The following is a 23,982-nucleotide window of genomic DNA, read 5'->3' as shown; positions in this document are numbered from 1 at the left end:
AAGGATGGGCCTCTTTGAAAGTTTTGAAGAGGGTGAGGGAACTAAGCAGATTCTGGGGAGATGGGTCCAAACAGAGGGAGCAGAGTGAAAGCCCTGGTAGGAGTGTGTCTGGCTTATTGAGCTAAACAATGAGGCCAGGGTGACTGGAGCTCAGAGTCGGGGGAGTCAGCATCAAGGGGCCAGTGAGGGGAACCAGGTTGCCTATGGACTTTCAGAACATTGTGAGAAAGTTGTCTTTTACTCTGATTGAAATGAGGAGCCATTACAGTGTTTTGAGCAGAGCAATTATGTGATCTGACTTGCTTTTTAAAGGGATTACTCTGTGCTATGTTGAAAACATTCCATAGGGGAGCAAGAACAGCAGCAGGGAGACTAACTAGGAGGCTATTGAAATAATCTGGGGAAAGATAGTGGTGACTCAAACAGGGAGGTAATAGAGAAGGGAGTGAGAAGTGGTCAGATTTTGGTTATATTTTGAAGGAATGGCCACTATGATTTTCTGATGGATTAGATGCAAGTTGAGAGGAAAAGAGGAATAAAATAGGACTACAAGGTTCTTGGCAGGAGAAACTAAAGTTGCCATCAAGTTTGGAAGAAAGATCAGGTTTAAATATTTTGTGTCTGGGATGTCCACTAGATGGTTAAAATAGAATCTCAAGAAGGTGCTTTGAGTTTAGGAGGGAGATGTGGAATGAAAATGTAAATTTGAGGCATTCCAACATGAAGAGGTTGAGGAGCAGATGAGGAACCAGTCAAGGACCCTGAAAAGGGGCAACCAATGAAGTAGGAGCAAACTCAGAAATTGCTAACAAGTTTGGTTCTATGAGCAAAAGCACCCATTATTAAATAGCATATTCTTTCGGGGTTTTTTTTAGTATTACATAGATATGTGGTAAAATATTATTTTGAATGTTTCTGTAAGGGTGTTTTTTTGGGTGAGTTTACATTTAAATTGGTGGACTTTGAGCAAGGTAGATTGCCGTCCATAATGTAAGTGGGCCACATCCAATCAGTTGAAGGCCTGAATAGAAAAAGAGATTGCCTCAGAGCAAGAAGAAACTCTGCCAGCAGATGACTTTCAAACTGGGATGATGACTTTTTCCTGAGTCCCTAGTCTGCTGGTCTACCCTGAAGATTTTGGACTTGCCATCTTCCATAATCAAGTAAGTAAATTCTTTATAATAAGTGTATCTCTAAATATACACACATCCTGCTGGTTCTATTTCTCTGGAGAGCCCTGACTAAATACATCCTGGAAAGAGACATTGAAAGCCAGAGAGCCCACATGTGCTCTGCATGTGCTGTATGGGCTTGGAAAACTCCTCTAGAATTTGCCTTTCCCTGTCCACTGCAAACCAGGGATTCCAAAGTGGCTGTCCCAGTGCTCCAAGACTGCTCCTGGAACAAGAACTGTACCCAGGAGCCAGCGTCCCTAGTATCTGCCAAAGCCAGAATGGAAAAAAGCTCCCTTCAAATTGGCAAGATCCCCCATGTAATTTAATTTTAGATGAAGCTTCTTAAACATTTAAAAGTTTTTTTAAATTTACTAATCATTGTGTACTTTGTATGCATCGATAGTTTTGTTTTATATATAGTGAGAGATTCTCTAAAGGTTCAAATGAATTCCTGGCAAGTGGAATGAGAAATTAAAATGAATAAATAAATATTTGGCAAGCCACTTCGGAAAGGTCGCCAACCTTGAATAGAGCTTTGATCCCTCCGAGGGCGTTCTTAAGCTTGTAAAGAGAATGAGGCGTGGGGAGAACCCTTCCATTTTTTTTTTTTTTTTTTTTTTTTTTAGGCCCGGTTTGGTTTTTCCAGAGAATGGGAACTGTGACCTCTACCCTGGGCCTCTCCTGTGTCAATGTACCCAGAACTGTGACATGTCCCTGACACAGATCTCACACAACTTTTGGGAGGGATTTATTAGCCTGCAAGTTCGCAAAATCACTTGCTTCCTTGGGTAACTTCAGCTTCCTCATACCTAGCTGTCCAGACGATGGGAGAAGCATGCTTTCCCTGTCTGTGTTGTCTGAAGTATATTCAAGGCTTAGTTTGGGGGTGTAGAAAAAAAACATAATCTTCCACATTGAGAAGTATTGCATTTATAAATTCAAAATTGATTTAAATGAGGACATAGCACTCGCCATATGTAAAAAGAGATAAAGCAAGCATTAAATTTGGCTTTCAAAAATTTGTAGAAGATATGTTTAAGTGAATCACTTGGTTTATTTCCATGACCCTCTCCTGTCACCCAAATAAATTAAGGGAAACACCAACATATCTAGACTTTGGCAGTTCTCAGCTTTTCAGAATAACTTTAAAAATCTAAAACCGTAAACATAAAATAGAAGTTTGGAAATAAACACTTCTCTTTTTTTTCTCTTAAAGATTTAGCCTTATTTCTAATTTTACTCTCACAGGTGCCGTATCCCCAGAAGCTAAACAGAAGTGAGTAATCTATTGGGTAGCAGTCAAGTAAAGGGGTGAAGTGTCTGAGACTTAGAGCGAGCCCTCTGGGGCATGCAATGCCTGTGGTTGGCATTTTGTGTCCTCTGCAGTAGAGATATGGCAATAATTCACACCTTGCTCTAGCATGTGAATTAAATTCACAGCTCATGCTGGGGGGTGGCCAGGTGCTGAAAAAGTTTGCAAATTTCATCTTTTCCTCTTCCTTTTCTTTCTTTCTTCCCTACTTCACTTTCTTTCTCCTTCTTTCCCTGGTCTTCTCCAGGGACACCAATGGGGGAGATCAGGTTCCTCAGCCAGTCACCGCAGACTAGCAATTTTCAGACTGTTTTCTTTATCAGCTGTACACATATATTATCATAATTAGAGTCAATTTCTTCTTCATATTTGTACACGCCTTCCTTCCCTCACTGCTGATTTATCCCAAAATTTCTGGATAACCTCCTATTAGTTCTGCATTTCAGGTTCATGACTAAACTCCAATCTACATTGAGTCTCAGGGTGGTGGAAATGCGTTAGCAGCTTCTATTGCTCATTTCATTTTTGTCCCATTCTCCATCACTGGAGTTGTTGAGGTAGTGAAGACAGGGCGCCCCGAGTCTCCTCTTGAGTTCTGAATCCCTGCCCACCCTTTGTCTCTCTCCAAGGCTCTTCCAACCATTCCTTACCCCTTTGTAACCCTTAGCTTCTCACTAAAATCCCTCTTCTGAGGGCTTTGTCTGTTAGTCTCAGTCAGGCCCACCTCAATGCAGAGTGAGTCCAGGAAACGTTGGGAGGATAAGGGGCTGCTGATGCAGAGGACAGAGGCACTTTGTTGATGCAGAGTGAGTCTTCTAAAAGCCAAACATACTTTTTTAACAGTTCACAGTGCTAAAATGTATGCTTGCAATTTTCTGTACCCATTTATACTAACATGTTTCTATCACTTTCTTGTCTTTCAAGAACACACAAAAAAGTCCTGTTTTACTTTTATACATTTGCAAGATGTCAACCACCAGGAAAGGGACATTGCTCCAGTTAAAATGGTATAAAAGTTTGTTCAGTCGACATAAACTCTCAGGGAGTTCCTAACATACTCCCTCCTCAACTTCAGCTTGAGGCTGACAGCTATAGAAAAATCCACGTAGAACTCTGGGCACGGGAAAACTTGATTTGTCAGCATCTCTCTGACCATTCTGTACCTGTCTGGAAAGTGTTTTCAATGTTTTGGGGTTTTTTTTTTTTTTTTTTTGTATTCAAAGATGAATCTGACAACACTGAGCTTGCAATTCTTCAAGGCAACAATCAATCAGCTAGGGTTCAACAGTGGCTGGGTCTTTAGAGCCTGTCATGCCAGTTCTCTATGGTTCCCCGCAAGCCCTATTGTATGACATCAGACCTTTATTACTTGATTACAATTCCTACCAAGCCCCCTGTATGCATTTGGGTTTGCAAGACATAGGATAATGGGCTATGTTAATCCTCTACTCAAATTTTGGGTCTCATTAGCCTTCTATCTTTCAGAACTGGAGCCATTACCTCTACACTCTTGGATATCTATTTCTAGGAATAGCATATTAAATTCTGATACCGAATTCATCCTTGTTGTTTCTCATATCACTTCCTGGGGTGGAGAGACCAGGGACCCACAGGATCCCAGATGGAAGTGTAGTGATGAGCCTCACTTCTTAAATAAAGCTGTGCAGGAAATGCCAGATTTCCTTTCTGCTGAGGTGTCCCAGCCTGTCTGATTCTTGCCCTGTGTTCCCAGGACTCTGCTGCTTTAGCAGTATGCCTGGGGCAGTGCCCAGGGCCTGGCATACTAAATGTCACTGTGCCATCTGCTCTGAGGCCTGCCATTCCCCAGGTCTCTACCATTGAAGAGATGGCATGTCTCTACTGCTATGGAGCCCTGCTGTCCTTCTTCCACCTCCCAGTCTCTGAGAAACTGCTCCCCTTCTCCTTTCACTTTTATCCTTATCCTTTCACTTTCCTGAGTGCTAAGTTTCATCTGCATGTCTCAGCGGCTTCTCTTTTCTTTCCCATTAAAATTTCTGAAGTGCAAAAACAAATATATAACAATACTAATGACCTAGCTAGCTTATTTGAAACAAAAGAGGAGAAAAGACCAGAACACACATAAATCAATACATTGATAAAAGGACCAATTGTTTCGGGACTTGTCATCCCAAGATTATTCTTGGTTCTAATCCACGTAGTGGGATGGGGGTGCTATGGTGTAGAGGATGAGAGAGGATTTGAGCATTGGCTATTGCTCTGTCACAGAGATTTTAGGGAACATTCATGAATTTATGAAAATTTTCTCCATTAAACTGGTATTATTCTGGGAGGTGAGTTTCATGGCTCAGAGAAATACTCTGCATGACAAATGGCATGTAACATTTCAGAATTAGAACAAGTTTCAGAACAGAGCAAGGGTATCTAAAGGGTCCACTTTAAGAAAGTATAGCTTTTGGATATGGAGGGGGAAATTATCCCAACACCAACTGGCCAGTTTTTTGGGGGGACAATATCTGGAGACTTTCCCTTTCCGAGGTAAATTGCAAACTGTGAACCCCATCACTGGTAACATTTCCTACTGGCCCTCCCACCTTCCCCTGCCTACATGGGCTCATAGGCACACTCACATGCAAACACACTAACACCCCAACACACCACCACCAGTTATGTGAGCACGTGCATGTATGTGAGCTTACATGTATTCTCTCTGCTGAAAGGAAATACTGAAACTTACCATGAGGGATGTCAAGCACAGATGTAGGAATTTAATATTCCTAGGTTTTACCGTTTACAACATAACCTGAGAACTGAGTCTTACCCATTTTAGAGGTGGGTCTTTTATGTAGCTTATACTACTCCTCCGCCATAACTCTTCCTAATCTGTGACTTTATTGTACAATTGTGTTCTGATAGGGCTCTCTCTCAAGTTAGCAGAGACTACCAACGTGCCGTTTGGGCATTCCAAAGTCACTAGGAGTGAAAAACACTAGGCTTGTCACCAAATGATTCGCTGGAGTCAGGAGAGTTTCCCTGCCTTTGAGAGGTGCCACATAATTCAAGAGAGCAGGGACTTTTGTGTTCACCACTGTTTTTCCAGTATTAGCACACACTCTGGCAGACGGCAGCCTCTTGGCACATGTCTTTTGGGAAATGTTTCTCCTAAAAGAATGAGAATTGGATAAACCTGCTCCCCAGTTTTAATGACGAAGTAGAAAGAACTTTCAAGGATGTGTGGGTGAGTCCAGCCAAGGTAGAAATCCAGGCTCTTTCTCTCTTGTGGGAAAGGGACTTATTCTTCCCAAGATCAAGTTTCTTGTACTTTTAGGAATATGGTAAGAATTAAATGACAATTTTTAAGAAGTGATTACCTAATGTCTTCAGCAAATATATGTTGAATGTTAAATAAATGAACACCTCATGTTTATCCTTTGTTTTCATGATTAAAGCCAAATTTTTAACGAGTTATCCTTAACGTAAAATATCTAAACTTAGGGAATATTTACTAATTTTGGTGAAGTTTTAGATCTGGTAATAGCATTTGTGAGATATATGCAGAATCTTCTGGAATGATGATGATAAAAAACAATAGCATCTACTCTTTGTAGATCACTCACCATATAGCTAGTACTGTGCTAAGGTCTTCTTTGGGGTTATTTCATTTCACCTTCACAACTACCCTGTGAAAAAGGTAAAATCATGTCTTTGCTTTATGGATAAGAAAACTGAGAGGCAGGTTGTCACTACACAATTATGCCTCGGAACTGGCAAATCAATGCTCAAATTCAAGTTTGCCTGACAGTAGGTGCCAAGTTCCCAGGCTTCTTATTGCATTTCACAAAAGCCATCATTCTACAATATAACTCATACTAACAGTTCAAACAAGAAATATTCTGAACACAATGAAACCACACACACACTCTTTTTATTTTTATTTATATTTCTTAGTTCAAGAATTACACACTAGCCAACATTATTATATATTTACATGCTGAAACTGGCTGCAATAAGTTTAAATTCAAGAAAATAATTCTTATGTGCTATTCATTTATAATCCTCATTTTTAAACTATCTCATGTATCCCAGAGATTTTAGTAGTCCTGTTTTTAGAAAGACATGAAAATAGATGCAATGATATCCACTGTGTTTTGCATTTTTCTAGCCATTGGAAAATGTGCATTATGTGCATATTAAGAAAGGCTACAAGGTAATTAGTAAGGCTGATAATCACTACATTGTGAAGAAACTAGAATATCACTTTTTTTTTAAATAAAAGGACAATTTAGAACTGTGCAGGGACAATATTCATAACAGAACTATTTAAACACCCATGCAATGCAAAAAAAGGTGTGAGATTTAAATTAAACGCATAGGCAACTTTGTTTAATTATATTTAATGAGCGCATGGTGAACTCAAATTATTGAAAGCAAAAAAAAAAAAAAAAAAGAGAAAACAAAACTGATGGAACTGTCAACTTGCTTCAAATGGCGCAAGGACACACACGGGCATCAGATTAGAGGATGTGACAGGGCAGTGACATTTGGTTTGGGAACTCAAAGGACAAACAGTTTTGTTTTCATCATTTGAATCATATTGATCTTCATCACAAATAAAACTTATTTAAGCAAATTAAAATTTGATGTCAGAATTTTGAATATATCTACAGAAATATTCTACTTTAACTTCCAAAACTTAATAGCTTTTAAGAGTCCTGCTCTTTCTTTTCTTTTCTTTTCTTTTCTTTTCTTTTCTTTTCTTTCTTTCTTTCTTTCTTTTCTTTCTTTCTTTCTTTCTTTCTTTCTTTCTTTCTTTCTTTTCTTTCTTTCTTTCTTTCTTTCTTTCTTTCTTTCTTTCTTTCTTTCTTTTTCTTTCTCTTTCTTTCTCTCTCTCTCTCTCTCTCTTTCCTTTCCTTTCTTTCCTTCCTTCCTTCCTTCCTTCCTTCCTTCCTTCCTTCCTTCCTTCCTTCCTTCCTTTCTTTCTTTTTCTTTTTCTTTCTTTCTTTCTTTCTTGAATGGATTTCTTTAGGGCAGTATCTTCATTAGCATTCTGTTCACTCCTTTCTGTTCTGTTTTTTACAATGTTCCTAGTGCATTTGGAAAATACATTTTTTAAACCTTTGGTGTGAAGCAGTGTCCTTTTTTCCCCATTATCTCGTATTTTTTCTCTCCTTTTTTGTTTTTCAATAATTCTGGAGTCTTTGGTTGAAAGGAACAACACTACCTAAGGACAAAATACTATTATTAAAAAAAAGTCTTCTAGTATGTATTGTCTGTAATACATTTCTGGAGCTGGTGTGAATAAACTTTTTATTTTCTGTAGTGCCATCTATACAAACTTTTACTCTTTGAAAACTGAGATTTAAGTTGCAAACTTTGGTTTCTTGAACTCTGACATATAAAAAACTCTATTAAGTAATCAATGATCATTTTTGCTTTTCCCAATTGCCATTTCAAAGGCTATCTCTTGTTTGTTACATTGACTACATAAACAGTAGAGTGTTTCCCATAGACGGGTAGAGAGACAGAGTGCATAAGCAAAAGATTATGTGTGTTTGAGTGTGTGTATGTGACTGTCTGTGACTGTGTGTGACAGCAAATTGAAACCCTTCTGTCTGGGATTCCCAAGCCATTTATGCAAAAGGGTGTTTAAATTACTCTGCTGGGGGCACTGCAGTAACCGTACTTAGTAAAAAATAAATAAAAATTAAGAAAAAAAACTAAACAATTGCTTGTATCTATTGACTATTCATTTACAGCATGTTTAATTATTTACATATTATAACACATCAACTTAAGCCATAAACAGAATTAGCACATTGCCTTACCATAAAATACAAATTAGAAGTTAAAAATATTTAAGAAATCTGTTTTAATATTTACACACACTCAGTGAAAGTTATGGTTGCTCACATTACATGTACTCTGTACATTTAGCCAAATGGCATGATTGCTACAGTTGTGAATACTTAGTATTTTGCCCTAACCAACATGGTGGGGTTTCGTTTTTTTTTTTTTTTCTTCCTCTTTGGAGGAATTTTATAATTTTCACTTTCTTAAGACATGTTTGTTTTTGAATCACCAATGGACAATGTTATTTGTTTCCTTGAAAAAGAGAGCAATTGGACAAGCAATGTGACAACTACTTAACTTCTGATGTTCTGGGGTACAGTACTATTGTGGAGTTAAACTGTGCAATGGTTCATAAAAACTGTAGGCATTAATCTGCTGATAGAGAAATGCTTAGTACCCTGTGTTACTTATTTCAATATGTTGATTTTGTTTGCCAAATTAAAATACTCATATACTGGTTTAATGAAGGAAACAAAACATATTAGCTTATTCCTTTTGTTTTCCAACATATGAATGCATATATATGTATGTATGTTTATATGGATCTATATATACACATATATACACGTAGATATGTTGTAAGACCTGTTTTGTTGATGTTGCTTTGCCATTTTTCTTGTTGAGTATGAAGGTAATCATTAAACTGGAGCACAGTTACCTATAGAAGATGGAAATTATCTTAGTTGCCAATTTAATGCAGGTCTTGCTTTAAATAAACGTGATTCATACCCCCATTACGCATTCCACTGCTCTTTCTTTATGTGTTGTGCTTTTGTAAGCTGACAGATTTTTTGTGTGTGTTCCTAATGCTAGAATGTAAAGTCTTTTGGTTCATAAACCATTTTTATTATTATTATTTTACTTAGCACTGCTTTTGAAGAAATGAGAAGAGAAAAGGTCTAGATGGCACTGCTTGAATCTTTTCCCCTGTTAATAAATTGCAGTAGAAAGAATTTTAACATTCCTTATGCAAACACATGGTTATGTTGCATGAGTTTTCAATTCTGAAATGCATTTCATACCTACTAGCAGTCATGTACAATATATATATATACAGATTGAGATCAAAGATTTCATGTAGACTGTGCATTTTAGAGTCAGAATTTGTCCATGAATTTCACAAAGATGAAAAAACACCTTAATTGCTGGCTCTCTGGCTGTTTATAATTAAAAGAAAATCTATACATATGTATAAACTGATAGTAATCCCGTATCAGAACTACTAAACACACCTTTGTGGTCCTTTAGCTTAACAACTGGCTATCAAGCTGACTGGTCTTCCTAGATTTATCAGGTCTAGCACCCCTCCTCGCATTTGATGACTGCATTTCAATTCAACGAAACATACATTTAAGAATAAATTCTACATCTACTGTTATTTCTGGAGAGGATGAGTCAGTTGTTTCTATCTCTGTGGTTACTGAGTGCCAATGTATGCTTTTTACTCTAGGGCATTTCTAAGGTCCCATCTTTTTTCCTTTGCCTCATTTTTTGTGTCACTGAGAGCAGAAATGAATTCCTGTTTTTATGCTTTTGAGGCTCAAGCTGCAAAGATGCACTTTGATCTGGATTGTTCTGTTGACTTCCTTGGACATCTAAAATTTTGTTGTGATCATAAATGGCAATATCAAAGATTTTTATGGCTTGTACAGTGATTGCACATAAGAGCCCACTTGTACACTTGGGCTCTGAGTTGACTCTAGAAGAGCCTTTTCAGAATGGCATTTTGGAGTTGTGCCCCTGAGTTATCAATATGTTCCTTCCTGATGTTTTTTAGTCAAACTTTACCCCCTGTTGACAAGGGGTAGGCACTTTACTTAGTGTGATGCCCCAAAATGATTGCCTAGGAGAAAATGTGTCCCTGGAGAAACACGAGGAATCTCTACTCTGAGCCTATAAGAAGAATATTGGTCAGATTCCGCCCAGAGATGATATTCAGAGATGCTCAAGATTCTGTAATCAAAACAAAAGGGCCAAGGTTTCCTATATGGGTGGAAAAAAATACCATCCCATTTTGGGGCAAATTCAGAAATCTGAAGGATAAAGGTTTGTTGTTGTTCTTGGACAGCTGGAATGCAAGGGCAATACTACTCCATCATATTCCAAGTTGCTGAATCATGAAGGAAACAAGAAATCAAGGAAACATACATTATCCACAGGAGATTACTGGCTGCTATGCACAGTTAGGGATGCTACTCTAAAAAGAAGAGGTTTCTTTGTTTTAAAAATAGAAATAGCAAGGTCATCCTCCAATAAAAAGTTTAATCAAATTAAACTTTAAGGAAAATTTAGCAATTCACTATTTCCTATATGAAAAGCAAAACATGAGCCTCATATTGACAGAAGGAAGACGTATTAGCTTATTCCCTTTCTTGTCTAACATATGAATGCGTATGTCCAATTACTGTAGAAAGAAGCACAATGGCATATAATTTAAAAATAGAAAACAAAATACATAATGCCTGCCTGATTAACAGTTATATATTTTTCTGCAATATCACCTGAGGCTCATATCATTTATCATGTTTGTGTGGCTTTGTTGTTATTTTCCACTAGTTTTCTTATTTTCCTTGATTAAGCAGATTGCAACATATACAATGAAAGCAATCTTAAGAAAATCAAGCCCAAAACAAATGAACCCACAAATTAACTCGCCGTGTGTTCATACTCCTTGAAATATTATTTGTGCTGAAAAATACAATGGTGAATTTCATTGCACATAAGAAAATACAGTTCACTCAATCTCTCCAAAGCCTTACTTTGCCAGTCTCCTAAGAATATAATCAGATTTTGGAAGCAAAAAAAAAAAGAAAGAAAGAAAGAAAGCTGGAGAGGACCATGAATCCTTTAAAGCGATGAACAAATCCTTCTCTTGAAATACCCTATTCAATTCAGAAATAAAATTACAGGGACAAAAATTGCAGGGACAGCCAACTTCATCTGAGAAAAACAATCTGTTTGCTAGTTTGTGCTCTGTATTTGTATATTTGAATGACTCTGAATCTAACCTGAGTATCTAAGACAATTCTCATTTCTCTAACTTTTGTATTTCACGGTTATCTTTGATTAAACTATAAAAACTTCTTTAGGTATGCTGTCAAAAGCTTGTGATGTTTGAAAAACAATCTCTCTTACTCACCCTTTGCCCCTAGACACAGTACGTATAGACCAGATGCTGTGCGGAACTGATAAGGGTCATGCTTGCTTGCTTGCTTGATTTTTGTTACAACCGTCATTTCTGATTTTCTACTCTGCTCTGTGTTGTTAACTCTTACTTTAACCACCTAGGAAATAGCTGTTTAGCAAAAATTTCCTTGGCCACCATGCATGATAATATTCAGAAGTCTCCTCATCTCTAAATGCCAAAATGAAAGACATCATAGTTGATCCTTTGTGCTCAAGCTAAGAGACTGGCCAAATCAGTTTCCTGAGTCTCTGTCTTGATTCCCCTAGCCTGCTCCAATCACAAGAGAATCTTTTAGAAACCAGTGGGAGTAACCTTCCCATGACACCATTATCATCTTAGTAAGAAAAGCATAGATCATCTTCAAGTAATGTGTTTGCATGGCATTACAGATAATGTTTCATAAGCACAATGCCATCTCAACAGCATGCCAACCTTAAAAAGGAAGATGAGGAGTATCTGGTTATGACCAAATGACTGATAATGCTATTGAGTCTTCTAAGAATATCTTCCAAATTATTCCCCTCTGAGTAGGCTGCATACTAAACAGACAACATGGAGCACTCAGGCTGTCTTGCCACCATGTGTACAAATCACTTGCGTTTTAACTGGAAAACCACAAGGACCTTAGTGTATTCATTACTTAGCAGAAGCAACCCAAATGGTATAAAATGGACCACAGGATAGGCCAGCAACTAAGGTATTTTAGCATCACTTTTGTCCTGGATTGATGTGTTTTCCAAGTCCTACATCAGGCTGTACAACTGGTTTGAGGAGGAATCTAGTCCTTGCTTCCAGTGGGAGGCCATGTTTTAGTTCACATAATAAAGCCAATAGACGATGTTGAAGAAGGAAAAAACCACTGGGAAGAATATGCGGGACCACCGATCTATGGCATTGACATCAGTCAAGTCAGGGATGGTGATTTTCAGTTGGGAGGCGCGTCTCCTCAGGCGACTTTTCTTTTGTGCCACATGTCGTTCCAGAGCATTTCGGCCAAAACTATGTCTGGGCAACCCGGCTTTCCGGTACTGGATGCTGGAGGCATCATAGGCTAGCATTGTGCTTCTGGGGTCTCCAAGTCCCATCACAGCCTCAGATGTGGCCATTTCATTTTTTATCTCGAGAGTGCTCAGTAAGATGTTCTCATGGGGGTCCATCTGCAAGGCAGAAGAATCAAAAAGACAGTCAGAACAAAGAAGCTTTACAGGTGCTTACTAGGCAAGGCACTATGATTGGCACTTAAGGGATTTATAATAGTGGTAAAGAGAGCTTCCTTTGCGATTACATTACTAGAGTCTGAATTGAGACTCTACCACTAAAGCGATTTGAGGTTCTGTTCCTCCATTTATTAAATGATATAATAACCCAACCCTAGAGGATTGCTGTAATGATGTAATTATATAACAGACTGTTGCTAATATCATTTTCATTAGTTCTTCTTAGGGTGTGCAGAGAAATCGAAGGCATGGCACGCTTTTGAAGAATTTATAGTCTTGATATGAACACATAAAAATTAAACTGTGCTAGGCATGCAACAGTGTTAGGAAACTAATTACTGAATTGTGCTCACAAAAGTAGCCTAATTATAGATGAATTAATAACAAAACTAGAACTAAAAATAGTGGATAACTATCAAGTACTTGCCATTTATGTCAGGCATTTTTTTGGGTACAATTTCATCTAATTGATGTTTCTTAAAACTCCCTGTTATGAGATGTCACCTTAAATTTGTGATGTCCATATAAACAGGGTAAATAGTGTTGAAGAATACAAATGCAGGACCTATGTGACTCGTCAAAGTAACCACAGTATTCAGAATAAGAAGGAATTCAAAAATAGGAGCATAACAGCCAGATGCACTGTTGGTGGAGAGGACTGAGAAGAGGAAAGGGAAGAGGGTAGGATTAGAGAGGAAGCAACAAGCCTGCAGCTGACTGTGCTCAATTGAATTCTGGGCCTCAGGAGTACAATTAGTTGGCTATGCAGATAGTCAACTCATCTCTCTTGGATAATTTCTTCTTGCAAAGCTAAAAGCAAAGGATAAATAGATATCATGATTTCCAAACATTAAATTATTACATAACGTTCTTTCTTGTATTAAGAAGGGAAGATTTGTATGCCTTATTTTTAAGAGGCCTCAACTGCTACAGATAATAAAACCTAGACGGAACAAGTTTTTATTAACAAGAGAGTATATTTATTTCGGTGGATAATCAAGATATACCAATTATCAGTAAAGTTTCTCAAATCATAAGGAAAAAAATGGCCAGTGATAGGCTCTGATGATATATGGAAACAAGGCATATAACCAAACACTTAATTGGAAGATATAATGCTCTGAGCTTCATGAATTATGCAGAAGGTAAAAAAGAATGTTGCTAAGATTATATATTCACAATTACCTTTCAACTGTGGTTTAATGGCCATGTATTATAAATTCAAATCTAAAATCTTTTGAGAAATAAAAGCTATAAAATATGCTGGAACATAATAATTGACCAATTAATCTCTCTGCCTACTGATCAGACATTCTGCATGTTTACTTTATGGTATCATTTTGCTTAGAGGAAATAATAAACAAATATATTATTAAAATGAATTGTAAAAGTTTATATGATTTGGAAACAAAGCTGAATAAATGTTATAAAAGTTCTGCCAACGAAGGGTCAGGTAATGGCTTTAATGAGGACTTCCTTGACCTACAGAAGGAAGCAACATTTAAAGGTTCCTGTTAAGTACCAGTGGTTTGCAGCAACTGATTCACTGAATGCTCACAACGTACCTTGGAAATGGCATTTTTTCCCAGGGGTTATAGATGAGGGCCTTCACCAAATTTCTCAAAGCCACATAGTTACTAAATGGTGGAGCTGGAATTCAAATGTTGACCATTACAGTCCAAATGCTGGGAGTGGGGAGTCCTTTCCAAAACTTGAGGAAAGTAAACCTGATGGAAATGGGACACCGATCCTTCACTGTTATTTCAACAGTATGCTTGTTTTCTCTTCTTCTCTGGGTTGTTAACTGTTCCTTTAGTGACTTGGAAAATAACTTAATTTGCACAATTTCTTTGGCCACTATGCATGATGTTGTCCAGAAATTTCCCTTCTTTAACCACTAGGATATTTGCTTCTCTATTGAGCGATTAAAATAAGGAGAGTTACGAGTTGACACCAGACCTGGCTGAGTTCAAACTATAAAATAGCAATAACGATCATAATAAAAACTATTGGCAGCTATGGGTTATTATTAAGGGAAACTTGCTTAAAGCTTGAAACAAATTATTTTTGAGTTATTTATTTAATCTTAGTGGGTTTCTGCTTCACTATCCAAATTTAAGAGTTGAATTAGGTAATCCATAAAGTTCTATTAGTTACTTTTTTTTATTCATGAATTAAAAAAAAATTGACTGAACATCCAATATGTGTTTGGTCCTATGCCAAGCATCACAGATACAGTGGTGAGAAAGACGGAATTGCTGCTGCATCCTAGTGCAAATAACAGTCTCCAAAAAGAATACTGGGGTTGGAGTCAGAGTCAAAAGACTGTAGTTGTGGCTCTTCCATTTGTTATTTTTGACCTGGAAAAATTACCTAATCCTTTGAATCTAGGTTCTTCCGTGGACTAAGAATAGGATTCGGGAAGACTAACTGAAATAAAATATGTGAAGAAAAACTTGGAAAAACTAAAGCACAAGCAAAGTTGATTATTATGACATGCCATAGATGAAGTTTATTTACTTACTGGTTCCACTGACACGGCAAAAAAAACCCCACAAATAATTATACCCGAAAGAAAATTAAGTATGTTTGCTCTTGTGGTGTATATGTATGAGTGATGAACTTTCTGTAGGTAAAAATCATCTCAGACTTACTGGAGATCTTAACAGACTGAAGTGGGAGGGTGGTGGGGTGGGGAAAGTGGGGTGTATTGAACACCTGTATCAATTTATGAAGTGCAGCTACTCCTTAGTGTCTTTCATATCATTAGAATACTTCAACTTAAAATAGACTGCTTATTTTAATTTTTATTATTATACATTAAGTTCTGGGATACATGTGCAGAATGTGCAGGTTTGTTACATAGGTATACATGTGCCATAGTGGTTTGCTGTACCCATCAACCCATCAGCTACATTAGATATTTCTCCTAATGCTAACCCTCCCCTACTCCCCAACCCCCTGACAGTTCTTGGTATGTGATGTTCCCTTCCCTGTGTTCTCATTGTTCAACTCCCACTTACGAGTGAGAACATGCAGTGTTTGGTTTTCTATTCCTATGTTAGTTTCCTGAGAATGATGGTTTCCAGCTTCATCCATGTCTTTGCAAGGGACATGACGAACTCATCCTTTTTTATGGTTGTACAGTATTCCATGGTATATATGTGTCACATTTTCTTTATCAAGTCTATCATTGATTGGCATTTGGGATGGTTCCAATTCTTTGCTATTGTGAATAGTGCAGCAATAAACATATGTGTGCATGTGTCTTTATAGTAGAATGATTTATATTTTTTGGGTATATACCTGGTAATGGGATTGTTGGGTCAAATGGTATTTCTGGCTCTAGATCCTTGACAAATCATCACACTGTCTTCTACAGTGGTTGAACTAATTTACACTCCCACCAACAGTGTAAAAGTGTTCCTATTTCTCTGCATCCTCTCCAGCATCTGTTGTTTCCTGACTTTTTAATGATTGCCATTCTAACTGGCGTGAGATGGTGTCTCATTGTGGTTTTGATTCGCATTTCTCTAATGACCAGTGATGATGAGCTTTTTTTCATGTTTGTTGGCGGCATAAATGTTTTCTTTTGAGAAGTGTCTCTTCATATCCTTTATCCACCTTTTGATGGAGTTGTTTTTTTCCTGTAAATTTGTTTAAGTTTCTTATAGATTCCAGATATTAGCCTTTTGTCAGATGAAGAGATTACAAACATTTTCTCCCATTCTGTAGGTTGCCTGTTCACTCTGATGAAAGTTTCTTTTGCTGCGCAGAAGCTTTTTAGTTTAATTAGATCCCATTTGTCGATTTTGGTTTTTGTTGCCATTGCTTTTGGTGTTTTAGTCTTGAAGTCTCTGCCCGTGCCTATATCATTTACTTTATTTCTGTCTTCCCCACCATACTATACTTCTTGATGAAGAGAGACACAAAATCTGCCTCACTTATTGTATCCCCAAACATCTGGCATGGCACCTGGCACACAGCAGATGCTCAATAAGTAAATATTGATTAGTGGAATTAATTTTGTGAACTCTCAGTAACTCACTCACCTCTTTGTGAGTCATCAATAAGAATGGGTTTAACTTTGCAACACCAGCTTAAAGACTGGACTTCTGGGACCACCTCTTGAGTTCCTTCCCTGCTCTAAGGCTTCTGCCTTTATTTATACAGGTCTGTTGCTATAGCAGCATGCTCAGGTACCTGAGATCTGTAAACTGTATTTCCCACAGTGCTACTTCCATATCGTATGCTCTTTTCTAACCCTAGAGAAGGGAACTTGGTGAGTACAACTAGAAGCCATAACCAACCATTTTACATATTGACCTCTTTCAGTTATCCCAGTATCTCTGTGGGGCAGGCACTGATCTCGTGCGTGGAATATAAGACACAGAGAGGTGAAGAAACTTAGTACAAGTTTGTGTAATGAATAGGTGGCAGAGCCAGAAGGAGAATCAGCTATTTTTACACTTTTTCATGCTGAGGCATAGCAGGTGCCCAGATAATCCCTGTAGCATTCCATAGCTCATAAAATAAGGCATTCTCAGTGCATGGTAGGGGCAGTCAACTGGAGGGGCATGGCATGCTTACAAAAATTTCCCTAATGAGGGGTGGATAAGAGTGTCTAGAGTTAAATATGTCACTAAATTTCAGAGTCCTGCTAACTGCAGCACTAGCGAGTAAAGAGAATAGACATCTGTGCTTTGCCTGTTCATCAAGCACCATGCACTCCCCTTTCTGTCTGGGAAACCGCCACTTCCCCTTTCTCAGTTTCTGGGTGTCTGCTGTGGGTGTAGGCCAATCAGAGCCATTCTGACACCATAACTGGCTCAGTGGTGGGCACATGACCTTTTCTGAGCCAATGGCATGCCATGAGCCTTCAGATGGCAATAGCAGAGTAAAAACTCTCAAATATTCCCCCTGGATCTGCACCTAGAAGTGAGTGGCCTCAAATCAACAGAATCTGCTGAGAGATGGTTCAACTGTAAGAGCAGATCCTAATTCGGAAAGAAGCCAACACTAAAATAAAGAGCCTATGACCTATTGGTGCCTTGTGTCTGTATCTGGATACCTGACTTGCTGATACTAAGCAAGACAGTATATTATCTTTCTTCCTTTCCCTGTCCCTTCCTCTTTTTCTCTCTCCCTCCCTCCCTCTTCCTCCTCTTCCTCTTCATTCTTATTCATCTTTCTCACCTGCTCCCTTCTCTCTTTCTTTCTTAAGCCAGCATTACTTAGTTTTTCTGTTATTTGCATTCCAAAGAATCCTAACAGACATAATTAATTTCATTTAAATATCTCAATAACTCTATAAGACAGTATAGGTAGGGCAGGACAGAAATTAGAGGCATTTAATTTATAATAAAAAATTTGCAAAATTCAAATTATCTTTTAACTAGGAAAATCTATTACAATAATACCATCTTCAGTGTGCAGAACAGTGTTGGGTTTCAATGTTTTAGGCTAGGACCTAAAGAACCCAGCTGCTGCTGAATTTTAGTGGCTGACTGCTAAACTGGCTTCATTTTCCTTTCTTTCCCTTGTCTTGTTTATTGTTCTTCTTTTCACTTCAAAAGATGTGAGCTGTGTTGGGAGCAAAAGTACATGGTCAAGGGCAAAGGTACAGGAGATTGACAGGATTTTGACTTTTCGATACGTGTTTTAAAGGGTAAAGGTGGAGAAAGCCTGCAGGTAAACTACCCATAAGTTTATTGAATTATAATCTCTTTTACTGTTTATATAAAAGAAAAAAATGACTTTACAAATCTGGATGTGAAATTCAATAGCAATTATCATTCCTTTTTCCCCTTTGAAATATCTGTTTTCATAAGGTACTTTCTATTTTTAATTTTTACTATTTTGGAGGCCTACTACACCACAGCGGAATAGCAGCAGAACAGGATAGATTCCCATTTGACAGGGCAGGAAACTGAAGTTCAGAAAAATGAACTGAATTACCCAAAATCTTATGACAAATAAGTCATAGAACACTGTAACAATTCTGGGTTGCTGATGCTTATCTTAATACAATAATATTCCATGCTGCCTCCAGCCTGTCTTAAAATCAACCAGCGAAGCCTGACTCAGGTAGTGGTTTGGTGAGGGATAGTCTATTTCAGTGCTTCCCACACTTGAATACATATCAGACTACTCTGGAGGCCTTGTTAAAACAGGTCTGGTCTCGACTCCCAGGACTCCTGAGTGAGTAAATCTGGAATGAATCTCAGTAATCTGCATTTCTAACAAGTTCCCAGGTGATGCTGGGATGCTGGCTTGGTGTCCACGCTTGGAAAACTGCTAGTCTATTGGACAGAATGACTTCAAATAAAGGAGGAGCAGAGGCCAGAAAAGTAATACACAAGCTGGAGACTGACCACAGTCCACACCACCAAGCTGAAAAGCAGCTTTCATAGACAGAGAACAACACATGCAGCTTCCATTAATTGAGTATTTACTGGAGGCAGGCATTGTATTAAAGGCTCTAAACAACTATCCTATTTAATGCTGATCTTGAAAATTCTATAAACAGGATTATTAATAGTCCAATTCTAAAAATGAGGAGGTTGAGAATTAGGGATAGTTAGCAATTTGCCTGGAGTTACACAGTAAATAACGGAGTTGGCATTTAACCTGTTTGTTCCAAGGTTTCTGTTCCCAATTACCAAACTATACAACTGCATTCTCAAGATTTCCTCAATTATGAGTTCTGTCTTGGTGTGCCTTCTCTGTACCAGGCTATATTTAGGGGACTCAATTTTAGCAAATGGAAGGCATAGTAATGGTCACATGAATTTAGCTAATCCTTAAAATCGAGTTTCCACACCAGCCCTTTTAGACTTGCCCAAATGGATTTCCTAATTATTTTTCTCTTCACTTGAGCAGTGGAGACACAAGACAAATCAGTAAACTTTCCTCTTTCTTCTTTCTTTTTTTTTTTTTTTTTTTTTTTTTCCGATTAGGACATTAACGAAAGACAATTTTCCTTTAACCAATCAGAAGGACTATGTGGCAATCTCTGTTGCCCTGGAAAATGTAGAAAATATTTCTCAAATTATTCTGTCTGGGCATTTTTGCCTATTCAAGGGGCTATGGGAATTTTGTTGTTAGTAACTGAAACAAGAGAGAGGAGGAAGCAAAAGTAAATGAAAGGCAGGAGAGGAAAGAGGTAGACTGGTGAATAAGCTGCCATTCTCTGCAGATAAACTGTCTTTACAAGGAGCTATGCTGCAGGCCTTGCTTCAGTAGGAGGCTCCCTACCATCTGCTTTCTAGTCTAGCTTTAACTCCCAAGTCCATTCCTGACAAGGTTTTTTGAAGAGGCTCTATTAAGCACGCGAATGCCAACAAAGAAGTCTCCTGCTTCCAATTCAACTATCTACTCTGGAAATCATGCTTTATCTAGAGTTATTGTGCTTATCAATCAAGAAACAAGTGCTGACATTTTGAGATGGACTGATTTATTTGCACTAACATCCCAGAGCCTTCTCCAAATGATTCTGTGAATCAGTTTGTACACCAACCAAATCAGCTGCTCTGTTGGTTGAAAAATGGACTTCCCTGCTATCTTGAATTATTTTCCAGACTGACCCATGTGATGATGGTTCTAACAACCATCGTGTTAAATGTTTTAGATTAAGAAGTTTGCTTTCCCCTCTTCCTATGTCTATCCTAACATTTTTCATGACAAGGAAAGAAATATGCTTGGTTAACAGAGTTCCATTTTGCTTAAAATATATTGTATTAAACCCTGAAGAGGGGTCTTATTTTATATAATAATCAGTTAATTCCAAGTTTGGTTTAGGCTTGCTGCTTCCCTTCCTGCAACCTTCTTCAAGGTAGGAATATCCTCTGGAGAGATGTCCTTGTGATAGTCTATAGTCATATACAGAAAAACAACTCAAAGCCCTCAATAACTTAACAACATCACATGCTTATCTTGCGAAGGTGAAATGGGACTATCTGAAATCCAGGTTCACCAGTCATATCATCAAGAGAAGAGTGAGAAATTGTAAAAATCCAAGAAATCCTAACTGTGAAATTTCCAGTTACTGTGACTTGTGTGTGGGTAGAGGAGATGGTGTTTTATCTTCCATGAAATGGCACTGTGACCTGAGTGACTTGAAATGCTTAAGCAATGGACTGTTAATCCCCTGGGAATATCCAAAGCAGTCTTTCCAAAAATAACACTCTGAGACTACCTACCATGCACTTAGTGTTTTAAGAGGTCAAAGAAAGTTCACTCAATCAGAATATGAAATGCAAATTCTATGAGAGCAAGGGAAGGCCAACATCTTTGACTCTTCAAATCTCTGTGCCAATGAAAATGGAGAAATGCCAACAAAAATTGGAAGTTTGGAACTGGAAAGTAAACAGGAAATACTGCTAAAATACTCAGGTAGTTTCATTACAGTAATTTTTAATAAAAAATGGTGGAAATGAGTGAGGATTCTTTCTACTCTGACTTTTTAACTTCTATTATGCAACAATAAAGTTAAATTTTACAACCAGACTATGGGAATGGAGTTAGTACTACCAGCATTTTATAACAGCCCTTCCCATCAAAACACAGAAATTTATGGCTTGTTCAAAGCTAGTTAAGTTGTAAAACAATAATTTGAACTTATGTTTATGGATTCAAACCTATGCTTTTTCCACTGTTTTCAATATATAATGAAAAGATACTTACGAAGTGGACACTGTTGGCTCTGAGATATGATGCTATCTAGTTGTTGTTTTGATTCTTAAATTTTAAATTCTAATGAGTAAGCCACCTGAATGCCTATCTTCAAGTTTCCTTAGTAAACAAAATCTTTGTTAAAGAATCATGTTAATGAATTCAGTCTTTATGGATTGGGGACCTATGTCATCTTCTACTTCCAACACAAAATAATTAATCTGATCAAGTGGGTAAATCAAGTGAACATGTGTAGCTTTACACTGCTGTTTCAAGTGGTGATGGTTTTAGAGGAAGTAAGAGGCAGACATGTGGAGCAGAAAGAGAAGAGTAAGATTTTACTCTTCAAAAGATCCCAGAAGATACAGATAATTAATTAATCTGCATTAATTGTAAGGTGAGAAGACCTTCGAAAGCATGAGCTGCCAAGAGAACTGACACCCTTTTGCCTTTTGGTCCTTCTCAAAGGGGTTCCTGCCCCTGTCAAAGTCCACAATGGAGTGAAAATAACACTAACCTCAGAGGTGAGTGCAGGTTCTAATCCCATGTTACTGTCTCTGGGCCTCAGTGTTCTTTATCTAGGTGGGCTTGGGGAATCCTTTGCTAACTCCCTCCCCTAGTTTCAATCCTCTAACTATAAGTTCAACAAATTCGTGTTTCCTTTATGATGGGAAACATGTGGGCAGGGACTGTGTATTGTTGCTTAAGTATCCCTAAAGCTGACCAGTACAGTTGGTACAAAGTAAGTATTCAAAACAAAACTTGCTAAATTGAATTACTGAGAGGGTTAGAATAAGTCTGGGATCACACATTCAAATAAGGTTAGGGAGGTCATATAAGAACGTGAAGCAGGTGTAGTGGAGATTTGGGAAAAGTTCACCCTGCAGTGAACTGGACTAAAAAACAAAAGCCCTTCTGAAGGACATTTAAATTCCAAACTTTAAATATTATGGTGGCCAAAATCACATCTTGGTCTAAGGGTTTAGCCCACAGGCTGCTGCATCAAATTCCTTTTCAATTTAATTTATTAAAAATTTGCCTTCCACTTCCATTTAATATATAATTACCAACTGCCTTTAAAACATGTATGGTATAATAGAAGAATGAAGGTTAAGAAAAATTTGCCTGGCAAAAATCTCGTAGTCTTGTAGCTTCCTTGCTGTGATCTTGATCCAGTGCTAGTATTTCTTTTCCCCACTGTGTAGGCCTTGCTGTGGCAACTTCTGTAGTAACCCTTTGAATTAGAAATTATTGAGGAGCCCGCCTAATTTTTTGCAGCTTGGTATCTTCCATTTCTTTTACTCTCACAGCATCAAATTCATTTCTTTTGGAAAATGGTTCCTTTCTACATATCTGTTAATTTATGTGGAATGCATTAAAAATGGAAAACAAACTATAGATTACTGATTTTTTTTAAGAATAATATTCAGGTTGAGATAGGAGGATGAATGTTAAATTTTGGGGTGAGAAGAGTACATTCAAATTATTACATTTAATATTATTAAAGCACATTTAATAAAATGAATGATGAATTGAGTAATTTCTTTTAGAAGGTTAGAATTATTTCTGGGTGCCTCTTATTATAAAGTATAGGCTACCAGTTTCAATTAAGGTTCAAAGTAGGGATTCGTCTTCATTGTATGGGGAAAAAGATTGGGAGCAGATTGAAAACATCTGAAGAAGGAAAAAGGGAAGAAAACTATATTTATGATATATCAATTTTAATAGACATTTCTTTCATTCAAAGAAGGCATTGGCTTCAAATTATTATGAACCCTCAGAAAGCGCAGAATGAAGTTAAGTTTTGCAATGAGCTTACATAAGCTCCAAATCTTATTTTTGACAAGTTTCAGGGAGGTAGGAATGAGAATCTGCCTACCCAATCCTGATAACTCAAAGAAGTTTTACACCTGTGAGCTTACATCCTGACAGGTGAAGGCTTGCTGTAGTTGAATTTTCATCTAGCTTATTGACTCAACTCCCAACCTGGAGAGAAACAGTTGATCTAATCTCTTCATAAGCTGGTTCACACAACTCAAAAGCATTATGGGTGATGACTTGCTAAAGATTTTTGTACACACCATCCACCTAGTAATCCATAGTATCCCAATCCATTTTCAAATAACACCGTAGAGAACATTTGTTTTGGTTTCTTTCCACAAGACTGGAGACAGTCCAGTCCATCAACCATTTCTAATACACAGGAATAAAGACAGTGGGGAGAACAGTCAAACATGAGGAGAAAAGGAGCTATGTTTTTTTTTCCCTGGGATTATACACATTGTCAATGATGATGACAGTGCACATCACTAAGAGGTAAAAGGGGTGGTTGACAGCCATACTCCTTTCCCCTTTATAATCTTCCAAAATCTCTGACAGTGAGTAGTAAATGCGAAAGTGGATCATATTAAATTTCAAGATTTACTGACAGGTCATGACTGACTTAAAGGTTGTCATCCAAATCTTCCCAGGTCGTTGGAGGACTCATGGTTCTCTCTCGTTCATGAGTTTTGAAACTGACGTCAATCTTGTCTCAAAAAGTAATGAGGATGGGTTTGGACATACAAAACCAGTCACTGCCTCAGTTCT

General features: G+C 37.7%; 1 protein-coding gene across 3 annotated transcripts in view; it reads right to left on the bottom strand.

Annotated features, from left to right (window-relative positions):
• Nucleotides 1-7,481: 7,481 nt before the first annotated feature.
• The window catches only part of GABRB2 (gamma-aminobutyric acid type A receptor subunit beta2), a 270,353-nt gene continuing 253,852 nt past the window's right edge, over nt 7,482-23,982 (bottom strand). For 2 of the 3 annotated variants that reach the window (XM_017889046.1, XM_017889044.1), the window contains one exon: nt 7,482-12,660. In XM_017889046.1, the coding sequence (XP_017744535.1) occupies nt 12,313-12,660 (348 nt within the window). In that variant the 3' untranslated portion in view covers nt 7,482-12,312. The remainder of the gene's footprint in view (nt 12,661-23,982) is intronic. The other variant, XM_017889045.1, reaches the window with a different exon arrangement.

This window comes from Rhinopithecus bieti, unplaced genomic scaffold, assembly GCF_001698545.2.
Source record: "Rhinopithecus bieti isolate Rb0 unplaced genomic scaffold, ASM169854v2 scaffold_15850, whole genome shotgun sequence".
Lineage (NCBI taxonomy): Eukaryota > Metazoa > Chordata > Mammalia > Primates > Cercopithecidae > Rhinopithecus > Rhinopithecus bieti.
This window is presented reverse-complemented; position numbering and strand designations above follow the sequence as displayed.